The 12,500-nt window shown below is 36.8% G+C and overlaps 1 protein-coding gene across 1 annotated transcript in view; it reads left to right on the top strand.

The window, feature by feature from the left end:
• LOC136825822 (uncharacterized) overlaps nt 1-12,500 on the top strand; it is a 28,456-nt gene that overhangs the window by 13,067 nt on the left and 2,889 nt on the right. Inside the window, exons 2-3 of the mRNA XM_067082778.1 lie at nt 1,798-1,880; nt 6,606-6,775. Of these exons, the coding sequence (XP_066938879.1) occupies nt 1,798-1,880; nt 6,606-6,775 (253 nt within the window). The remainder of the gene's footprint in view (nt 1-1,797; nt 1,881-6,605; nt 6,776-12,500) is intronic.

Genomic DNA, 12,500 nt, shown 5'->3' with positions numbered 1-12,500 from the left:
GTTGAGACTACAGTTACCGAAAAAAAAGATTTATTCTGAACACATGAATTAAATCAACATCACTCAAACAACTAGTTTCAACAAAGTAAAATAAAAAAAAAAGTGTTAACTAGTTTCTTACGGGAGATAACAACAGCTCTGACTTCGTCCCACTCCGGACATAAGATATTTCAACATAAAGGGTGAATAAAGCAACAGCTCAGGGCCTCTTGTGATGCTTCTATAAGGCAAATTACTGTAACCGCATGAATTGAGGTTCTTGGTATCAAGGATGCTAATTCCTCTCCAAACAAGAGAATGGCCAGGTCCATGGCATGCACAATTCTGGAAGAGACGCGTCCTGATAACACTCTCGTATTACAGAAAAAACTCTCACTAGTCATTAATTAACTGCAAGGGATGAATCTTATATCGAGACTATTGCTTTAACACCATGAAGGATAATTTATGCAATTCCACTAGGCAACAATAATTGTACCTAATATATTTGACTTCATAAATGGGATATGGTTTTGCTAGGATTTTCTTAGTCAGTGACTGTTTAAGAGAGGAAAACTTGTAACACGAAAAATGAGAGTTTAAGTTGAAGGGAAAGAGAACTGGGAGTAATTGTCACATTCAGACTTACCACTGGAATAGATAATGCAGTGATCACGTGCATCAAAAGCCCCTGGATCCATTGAAATGGCAATTTCCCCCAACTCTTCGACAAGGGGGGAGAAACAAAGGGGGCTATGAGAGACGCCCGATATGCTTGTTGTCTCTCTCGTGGCTGCTTTAAGACTCCCTCAAAGCTGGGTCAGGGGCTTGGGAGTTTGTTTCAAACTCCTCCCCCAAAACGCCTTTGCGTGGGTTTAGGTATCATCTGAAAAATGAGAAAAAACTCACCAGTACAAAGGTCATAGAAGAGTGAGCTTAAGACACAGTCTATCTAAGGTTGGTCCTAGCAAACCTATCCTGTCTAATATCCCTCTAAACTAAAGTTGCTACCCCTTTTGACAGTTGGGATCTATTCAAAACAACTCCTGCTCGCTTGCTTCTTCCTACATGGTATTCGCTCTTACTTTAACAAAGATAAATCTTTTGATATTCGATTAAAGCAAGAAAGAGAGGTTGAACACATATAATATTTATAATAATAAATATATATAGATCTATATATATATAAAATGTGTTTTGGGGTTTGTGTTTTTGTGTGAGATATATATATATATATATATATATATATATATATATATATATATATATATATAGAGAGAGAGAGAGAGAGAGAGAGAGAGAGAGAGAGAATGAGTGTATGGTGCTTGAGTAAGTGGCCCCTTCCTTTAGCAGGATGTTAACTTTTACTTATCCTAGAAACAAGTTGGAAAAATAAAAAAAGATAAAAGGGATGAAAATTCTTTGACCATCATAATCTAATATTGCTGGTAATGCATTAGGAATAGTGTTTCTTTGTCGTCATACTTGGATCTCTCTCTCTCTCTCTCTCTCTCTCTCTCTCTCTCTCTCTCTCTCTCTCTCTCTCTCTCTCTCTCTCTCGACGATAGGTAGAAAATGGGGAACTAGAGACCCGGCCCAGATGTTTGAAAGTTGAAACTGGGTTTTGTGATGTACTGTAGCATAGCGGACTTGGAGTAATGATAAAGCAGATGAGATAAAAAGTAAATTTTAAAATTTGAAAGTCAAATTATAAAAGGTCAATCTATTCATGTGTAGCTAATTAAATGGAAGGTCTCTGACCTGCCTGTTTACTCTCAGACTGACTGATTGACTGATTGTTCTTTCTCTCTTTTCCAGAGTCAGACTGGAGTGCATGGTAATACTGCTGCTCATCCAGGTTTGCACGGCTCCTATTCCACCACAAGTCGCTTATTTCAACAGTAAGTTCTGAGCAATGAAAGTTGTCATTTGCCTCAAATTTTGATTGCTGCATCGTTGGATACAGAGATATGAACTGAACTGCAGAATCAAGAAAGATAGTTCTTTATGTGTAATTTGTGATGAGTTATAACCTTTTGGTTTTAGTTATGCATCCGCTATTAATTCATTTTTAAAGTGAAGGCTTTCTCTACTGAATGATGCACTATTTCTGACCACAGGTGTTTTGAAGGAGATATGGTTTCCAAAAATATCCTACCTCTTGATCTAGCAATATAAAATAATAACCAGTATGATCAGTTTGTGGTTCGGCATGTTTGTAAATGTGATAAAACAGCTCAAAATCCTTAAAATTTTGGAAGCGTCAACTCTTAGCGCATGAGCCTGAAAAAAAGAAACAATAGAGTGCTCATTATGATCTGGTTGTGGGATAGTAACAACTTTGCTTCAGAAGTGAAACAGTCAAATGGGAAAAGTCTGAAGTTCCGAGATCGTAGTGATTGTGCTTTATAATTTGAAGTGGAAAGCAGATTTCGGGGTGATGACATGATGTTGACCATCTAAAATACGAAATCCATATGCTCTTTGCCCTCAGAAGATAGCTTTCCCCTAAGTACTTGAAGCACCTGGGAACATTACCTATTAAATAATCATGCAGTAGCATTCTGAAAAGGGTGATGGTGTAGCGAAATGATAAATGTCCCCAGAGGACTTCAAGAGTGGAGAAAAAAGAAAGCAAGGAGGTCCAGCAACTAATTATTTCAAATGCTTATTTGTGTCTTTGTTTCTGCTTCAGTGATTATTAAAAGCGTTTTACTCTTTTTTTCTAAGACAACCCGTTCAGTCGCCTAAATAGTAGATTTGCGACACTGCAGTAGACATCAAAGATGGCATGGATTTTGTTTTAGTGTAATGCTTTCTCCGAAGAATGACTTTAAATCCATACTTCATTTTCAGATCAGTATGGTTCCTTGTCAAAAGGCCTTTGTGATATCCTAGAATTCTTTATAGTCATACAAGAATTTATTTTTATGTTACTTTATTTTTAGAAATAATTTCTTCTTCGTCTGGCCCAAATACAATCGGTCACATTCCTTATATTGGATTTCATAAACAATGTTGTTACTCTGGTGAGGACTGTTTCTTAGAAGCATGTGTTTATAGCGTTATCACATGAAAAGATTACAGTGAGCCTCTTTCCTTCCGAGAGCAACCAGATGTGGTGAACAGCGGCACCACTATGCTGTCAATGTACCTCGGTGTTGAATTTCTCAGTTCCAGAGGTCCTTTGTTCCTCACACCGTTGGGCTGTGGAACAGTCTCCCTGAGGATGTTGTTCAATTTGAACCTCAAAAGTTCAAGGGAAGATACATCACATTACTGCCCTAAGACAATTCTCCTTGTATTTTGATAATTTGCTTACATTTTTGTCTATTTATCTATTAATTTGTTAATTTATTTTTCTTTTCTAATAACTAATCTCTTCTGTATTTCCTATTACCTATTGTTACTACTTTCAAATGGACACCTTGTCCTTTGGAAGCTTCAATTTCAAGTCAGTAGGCTTGTTCTATATGAACAGGGTTCACCTTCTGAATAATAATAATGGTAATAATAATGTTCTCCAAACAGCTACTGATGAGCACATCAAGAGTTTGCTCTCTCTAGTCTAACGCAAGCAACTGCAAAGGAGGACCAAAGGAAGTTAAGGCTGCCATTGGTCATCTTCAAGAAGGGCAGGTAGACCTATGTGGGAGCTGAGTGCGTCATTGGCTAGATCCTACAGGTATAGGACATCCCTTATAAGCAGAATATACCCATCGATGTCATTACGTTTGCAGGCATTCTGTGGGGGTTTAGGAATTGGATGCCCGGGATGGTTAGAGTGGAGTCTGTTTGGTATAGCCTGTTCTCAATTACTTGCCATTCTTGAATTTGCTAGACAATTATCATCACGGCAGACTGGAGAATTTCCACAGCCGGTCTCCTGAGCATTACCTGTGGAAAGAACACTGACAAACATTGGCAGGGTTTCGTGAGGACATTATAAAAGGACAGAGTCGAAATTAGAGAAGCAGGTCAAAGTTGAAAAATTGCTAAATATTCCCGAAGGGGGATTAACACCTGATTAATGAAAGTAGGTAGGGATCGTCAACAAGAGCCGTCGTCTCTCTCTCTCTCTCTCTCTCTCTCTCTCTCTCTCTCTCTCTCTCTCTCTCTCTCTCTCTCTCTCGTACTCGCGTACACCTCTTGAAAACGAAGTGGGCTGCAATATTTCTTTAACAAAAGGGTTGTGATCATTTCACTAGAATGACTTTCGATGAAATCTAAGGACTCGTTACAATGTAATTAATATATATATATATATATATATATATATATATATATATATATATATATACATACAGTATATATATATGAGTGTGTGTATGTACACGCATTTTTTGGTGTACATATGCATACATATACATACACAAACACAAACATACACATATACATATGTGTAAGTATGTTTGTATGTAAGTATTGTACACACGAACATGCGTGTATATATATATATATATATATATATATATATATATATATATATATATATATATATATATATATATATATATATATATATATATATATATATACAGACACACACATACATACACACATACATACACACACACATATATATATATATGTGTGTGTGTATATATGTATATATGACAACTTTTAGAATTGTTGTTTCTAGGAATCTTTTAGAATCTGCAGTAACGGAACTAGTGAAGGAAAATAATGTTAAATGAATCCCAGGTATACGAGCTCTTGACCACATTCTGCGCAAGATGTCCACAGGAGACTTAAACTAGAAAACAATTTTCGTTAATCTTCTTTGCCTCTCCTCGTTTTACCCAGGACCTGAGATAATCCTAGACAATTGTTCCTCACCTGAAAAGCCACCCCAAACGTAATGACCTTTGTTGTTTTAAAAAGGCTATACATATCCATTTAGTCTTAGTTGTTTGTAAAAACAAGTCTTTGTAATCGTTTGTTCTTCTGTCCGTAGTTTGCTTGGAAACACCTTAGAAAAAAGGCACAAGATCTTATACTACTAAGGGATACAGAGCTGATGAAACACGGTTTTTCAGGAACACCTTATCAAAGCACTGGAAAGAGGTGAAGGGTGGCGAGTGTATATTTTATAACTCTACCTAATTTTTGCAAGTATTATTTAGTACCTAAGTTCGATAGTTTTGATATTTATAGAGTAAATGAAGTCGCCGATGCCAGAACCAAGAAAATCACAGACAAGAATCCTAAAACAATTCGTGATGCAAACATAATATGACGTCATGAGGCTCCACCCATCCACCAGGTACACGGTGAATGGGTATGCTTACACAGTCTAGGCTACAACAAATTCGATAATGGCCAGCAGGATATGGAATTGTCCTCATGGTTGCTAGACTGCATCTGTGCTATGGCTTGCCACTTTGTATACAAGCGAGAAGACCTGTGGCAAGATTTACTATAGCATGAATAGGTAATTATTTCTACAGTGGGTACAGTGGGTAATAGTTACTTAGCCACCCCAGAGGTGCGAGCAGGAGCTGTTAGACAATTCCCTCATTTTGAGGAGGAGTACTGGAAGTTGGACAATATCCATGAGAGCGTGGAACCAGTCATCACTGACATCGGTAGCAATGATGAGGACGAGGATGATGACCTCTTCCTTTAGTGATGATGAAGACATTTTGTAAATAAATCATGTATAGTGTTAGACATTTCATTTGTTCATCTAAAACATATTTATTAAAACACAAATACAGTCACCACCTGTATTTATATATATATATATATATATATATATATATATATACATATATGTATATATATATATATGTGTGTATGTATATATATATATATATATATATATATATATATATATATATATATATATATATATATACACACAATATACTTTTTCAACAAAAGTGCTGTGATAATCTTACTAGAACATTTACTAGAATGACGTTCGATGAAACCTAAGGACTTTTTACAATGTAATATATATATATATACAGTATATATATATATATATATATATATATATATATATATATATATATATATATATATACATGTACATATACATGTAGTGTATATACACTATATATACATATACATATATATATAGTGTATCACGCATGTTTGTGTTACAGATACTTACAAATATACATACACAAACACACATACACATATACATATGTGTGTACGTATGTTTGTAAGTATCTGTACAAACAAACGAGCGTGTATATATATATATATATATATATATATATATATATATATATATATATGTATGTATGTATGTATATATGTATGTATATATATATATACATATGTATGTATATATATATATATATATATATATATATATATATATATGTATATTATATTGTAAAAAGTCCTTAGGTCTCATCGAAAGTCATTCTAGTAAAATGATCTAGTAAGATTATCACAAGCCTTTGTTAAAGAAATATATTATATATATATATATATATATATATATATATATATATATATACATACAGATGGTGATTGTATTTGTGTGCAGCTGATTCATGCATACCACCCATATATATTTGTGGTCTTGCTTTTGAATGAATACGCTAAATTCCTGTTCGAAATATGCCCTGGTGACCCACTCCCTGACAGTCAGTCTTCCACAACAGGCCTCAGGGAGCGATGTGAAGACGCCGACTGCACTCGCCGAGTCTACTTATGTCAGAGCGACCAAATCAGCCAGGCCTACAACCCCAAGTTGATGGAGTTCAAGAAAGATTGCGTCGATAACTATGCCGATCAGGACCCTGTCACCTGTGCTCACCTTCACTTTGGAGATGTAAGTTGCAATTGTGAAATGAAGATTATGAAGAGCACTGATGCTCTCTAAAGATATGGAGGATCTTTCTTAAATAGTGACTCCCCCACGGGTTTTAACCCGGCATGTATCCATCTTTGCGGCTTGTTTAGTACAAGCCCGTTGGAGATGACCGTTAAAACATAAAAGAGTGTAAATATCATAAAAATAATGACCTCCAAGAAATATTAGTCCTAGTAACGACCCCGGAAAACCCTTGGGGATCACTGTCTAGGAAAAATCCGATATGGATAAAGGAGGACCCTTTTCTTGTCTTTTTTCCAGTTATGGAATATGTGGCGAGCGATTTCTATTTTTTATGTTCGACGATAATAATAATAATAATAATAATAATAATAATAATAATAATAATAATAATAATAATAATAATAATTAAGATTGCACTATTGCCGCGTTCTAGAATTTGAAGAGTGATTTTTCATTTTGATGGTCGATTTTGCGATGTGGTAATTGATACTATTATTATCTAACATCCTTGAACTTAACTTGCTCTAAGACACAACACCCACTGCGATGTCGCAATAATGGTGAATAAAGTCGTTTCTTCCGCAACTGAATCATCTCGAAAGTTCGCAATATTTTCTAAATGCGGTGCCAGGAGTTCTTGAGCCATGAAGTTCACTGTTATTTACCACTCGGATTAACTTTCCGTCCAGCACCCGGGACTTCTAAGAGGAGTCCTTTTGTTATGGTGTAGTAGTGTAACACTGAGCTGCAGAACTTACAGAAGATGGCAAGCAATCGGTCTGAAATACAGTAATCCTGAAGGTTGCTGATATTCACGCGGGGAACAAAATTCTATTCTAACGAGTGGAGAAATGCCCTTAGAGAGCGCATACCTCCGCTAACCTCAAAACCCCAGAGGCTCATATTTTTATCGACATGAAACGGTTACTCTTTAGTCACCAATCAGTCTTTTGGGTTAAGAAGAGATATCATCTTCAGTCGCTTTGTTTGACCGGTATATTAGCCTTTAATTTCGTTGCCGAAATCTAGGGTTTTGATTCGTAGAGTTTAAATTTCTCAGGCCTGGAATTCCACCCCCAAAATAGGTCCCTCCACCCCAAAAGCTATATTCCTATCTCTCCCAAAACCTAATCACTTGTTGCCAGCCACGAGTCCCATCTTTTGTAGAATTTTTTTCATAAATCCACACTCAACGTTTTGTGTAATCTTGCCAAGCAACAGATCAACAAGTCTGTCAAAAATCCAACTTCCTTGATGAGACTTATAACGGTGAGGAGAGATCTGAAACCTCCTCTCTGGCAGGATTCGGCTGCAACCCCTGCGCCTTTACCTAATCAGGTTATTGGAGTTTTTCCGGGGATATACAGTAAGTATAGGGTTCTTGAGTTTCATTTGTTAAAATATAATCATTACATTTATTCATTGTCGTTTACTGTTTTCTGTTAACATTATTCCGTTTCCTCTAAAACTGCAAATAATATTTGGCTGTTGGGTAAATGATCTATTTCTCACATGAAATGCCGTGGTTGTCAGTAGCTCAGCTGCTGCTAAGTTTGTAACAGGATTTTACCAGTTTCGTCATCTGCGTTCCAAATTTGTTTTTGTTTTTTCATAAACAAACATCACAACACCGCACCTTCTTTTCATCGCATGTTTAAATCGAACTGATCAGCTGGGAATTGCAGACGTGTGGAAATGAAACTTACCAATAATTTCTCTGGCAATTGCTTACGATTGTGCGATTTTTTGTACAAAAACCGCCGATGGAGAAAACGGTGAAATACGAGAAGTTTAGCGATCTGACTATTTTTGTTTCCGAACTGTTTTTAAGCGTCTTTTTTTTTTCTTTCTTTCAAGGCAACTGCGGGATTATAACCTCTCAGTTCTTTGCAAGCCTGTTTCCCAAACGGCCTCGCAGTATCATGCACGAGAGAAAAGTCATCCAAACAAGCTTGGCTCTTTTATCTGACCCTGGAGAGTTGCAAACGCTAACAAGCAAACTTCAGCCTCATTCGTTCGCTCAAGCAAAAGAATTTCTGTTTTCTCCCTTTCTCAAAATGCGGGATTCGTCAGCAAGCGTATTTACAGTTCTCCCAGCGAAAGAGTTCCCGCAGGAATACCTTGGAAAATTCACGAGTTTTCTTTTTTTGTTCTTTCGTTTCTTTCGTGCGGGGATAATGGTTTATAAGTGGAACAGAGAAACTCGAGTTGCTGCCCATTAGCATAAGGCCAGTGAAAGGGCAACTTACTGCCCAGAGAAAATCTGAAAAAGAAAAAAGGAGGACTGAAGGCCAAGGAGGTTAACCATGATGGAAGCCTTAGACTTTTTTCGCCTCTTAAAGGAAGGAAGGTCAGTGAAATTGTCAGGAAAAGCAGAACAAGAAGGAGACATTCAGAGAACCTTATGATCCGGAGGTTACCGAATCCGTCGTCTTGATTCACGTTTCCCTGAGCCTTGCATGAACACCAATTACCTGTTCGGCTTTTTGTTTTTTTGTTTTTTTCTTTCTTTTTTTTGCGTGTGTAACTTTCAGCAGGCAATATACTGTTGATTCAGGATAGTGAAAAGAAAAAGCAGAAACAAGCGAAAGAATGTTACAGTATTTGAGAGGTCGTATTTAAAATAAATCTGAACGTAAGTTAGGGTGTGTACTATTTTTTTTTTCTAAGAAATCAGTACATTCTCAGTGCTGAAACTAATCTGTGTAGCTGAAGTGTCTTGCCAGTGAAGGAAAAATGGAACGTGATTATACCATGATGATGATATCTCAAAGCAATGCTAGACCCCACCCCGTCTACAAATGGAATCGGCTCCTTTAGTGAATCTTAGTTCGTTCCATCCCACTGAAAGCTACCAAAATCTACACTATTGATCAACCTTGACTTGATCATTATTGTACGCAGCATACATGATAAACAGACCAAGTTCAACAAAACGTTAACGTTCGAGAGTGAAAGACCAGAATTTTCCTGAAAGTTGTCAAGAAATAAACACCTTACAGATTTTCTCTGAGAAATTACGATCATTTGAAACGCAGACTACTAGGACTCACTGTCGTCTTAGGCTGATCAAGGTACGGTTTTCCGGAATTTAGTATAATGACCAAGATTCAGTCAGTAGCTAATTAATGATGGACAACAGTTAACTAGACCTAAGGCACATCTGACCTCATTCGTAGTATGAAACCAAAAATATTTATGCTTCGCTCTTCAAGAAACCTGATTTAAGCTAATCTGACATTGGAGTGATTATAGTTACATTTACCCTTTTTCTTTCAACAATGGAAATGTTTCTGTCGTATATTTTCTAACCGTGGAAATATTAGAAATATCCCTCGATATTTCTTTTTTTTTTTTTGTGTGGTTTGGGCAGAGTCAGGAGGTCCATATCAGACCCCTGATTCTCTTTGAAACCTGCCCACAAACATGGACTACCGCCTCTGTGCAAGTGAGCGTCGTGGCCTAAGGACGTCTTGATCTAAATCAACAAAGTTCCTGACATCCATCCAGGGCGCATTAAGGTTTCAAGGGGAGAGTTCAGTTCTAACAAATGATTTACATATGTAGAACGCGTACTAGGATTTTATTTTGCCAACAAATTTTCTATTTAATGTCACATTCGCTGGATCTTTCTTAGGTAGTGACCCCCAAGGGTTTTCGGTGGTCGTTATCTAGGACTAATATTTCTTGGGGGTCATTATCTTTATGATATTTACAGTCTTTTGTTTATGTTTTTACAGTCATCCCCAACAGGCACGTACTAAACATGCCGCAAAAGTGGATACGTAAAGGGTTAAAACCATTGGGGTCACTATCTAGGAAAGATCTGTTGATCTTTATGCAAAAGTTCCAAACTACGTTGTGAATGTTGACACTCCACACACACATGGGTCAAAATTTTTCTCCGAGTGAAATTTTATATTGTTTCTTGGCTGCACTCCTTCTTTCTGTAATATGGAAATCCTTCTTTTGAATTAATGACAATACCCTTCATAATTGGTGGACTGGAAAAACGAATTGGTTTTCATCTTATCAAGACGTTGAATTAACCACTCGGAATTGAGATTTTCTATGATCGAGTGTGCGTACGTTAGTGCGTAAGTTCAACTAAGTGCGTAAGCTCAAATCGCACTGTTCAAGACGTGTATGACGACTTGAGAGGGAAAAGGAATGTAGCTCCCCTTATTGTCAATTGAAATGCTACATTTCTCCCTTGTAAAAGGTATGCACTTATCTTAGTTTGTATTGTACATGTTGCCATGACACTTAATAGTGTGCTTTTGTATTTTTACCTTGATGTAACAGCAAATTGCCAAGAGTTGTTATGGTAATGTTATGTAATTGCACCACGATGAGCTTCCATGTGGTTGCAATGCCCACCAAGCATAGCCTGAGATGTGCGATATCCTTCCATAATTTTATGAATATGTCAATTCTTAAGTTAAATTCCACCTGTTATGCATGTAAAGCCAGGCTAACTGTGTAATGTAACAGTTGAGTTAGGCATGAGGACAGTATAGTCTAAGCTAAGGACTGCATGCTGTTTGGAACAAGATTGCTGTCCTAAATGAACTTTTCATATTACAGGGACCCAGTATAAGAACCAGTTTAAGAACCAGTGTAAGAACCTGTTTAGGAACCAGTTCTAACAATTGTGGAAGGTACATTAGGAATAAGTTGTTTACACCATGTATCCTCTTACTAAGAAGCATTAAACAAACCACGCGAGTCAGCCATCCCCTCAGTCCTAACTACAAAAATTAAGATTCGTCCGTCTACGACGTCAAGTGCCAGTTCAAGTTAAGAGTAGTCCTGGGTTTATTAACCTAGGCCGGTGTATCACACTTGTATTAGCCTATGCCCAGGAGTGAATTGTTATGTGTAGGCTAGTCTGAGTTAATTGTCCTATAATGAATGGTAACCACCAAATGTAAGTCAGGACAATTGACATACCAAGCCACAAGTAATAACAACATTGTTATTAAACAATTATTACATATGTTCCTTCCATAATTGTTAGAACTGGTTCCTAAACAGGTTCATACATAGTTCTTACACTGGTTCTTATAGTGGTTCTTACACTGATTCCTAAACTGGTTCCTATACTGGTTCCCTGTAATATGAAAAGTTCATTTATAACAGCAATCTTGTGCCAGACAGCCTAGGCTATACTGTACTCATGCCTAACTTAACCGTTACATTACACAGTTAGCCTGGCTTTACATGCATAACAGGTGGAATTTAACTCAAGAATTGATATATTCATAAAATTATGGAAGAATATCCCACATCTTAGGCTACGGTTGGTGGTATTGCAACCACACGCAAGCTCATCATTGTGCAATTACGTAACATTATCGTAACAACTCTTGGTAATTTGCTGTTACATCAAGGTAAAAATACAAAAGAACACTATTAAGTGTTATGGCAATATGTACAATATAAACTAAGATAAGTGCAAAACTTTTACACGGGAGAAATGTGGCATTTCAATTGAAAATAAGGGGAGCTACATTCCTTTCCCCTCTCAAGTCACCGTACGTCTCGAACAGTGCGATTTGAGCTTACGCACTTAGTTGAACTTATGCACTTATGTACTCACACTCGATCATAAAAAATCTCAATTTCGAGTGGTTATTTCAGCGTCTCCATTAGGTGAAAACCAATTCGTTTTTCCAGTCCACCAACTATGAAGGGCATTGTCATTAATTCAAAAGAA

This window comes from Macrobrachium rosenbergii, chromosome 39 (assembly GCF_040412425.1).
Source record: "Macrobrachium rosenbergii isolate ZJJX-2024 chromosome 39, ASM4041242v1, whole genome shotgun sequence".
In the NCBI taxonomy this organism is placed as follows: domain Eukaryota; kingdom Metazoa; phylum Arthropoda; class Malacostraca; order Decapoda; family Palaemonidae; genus Macrobrachium; species Macrobrachium rosenbergii.
The sequence above is the reverse complement of the archived record's forward strand: the minus strand, read 5'-3'. Positions and strand labels throughout refer to the sequence as shown.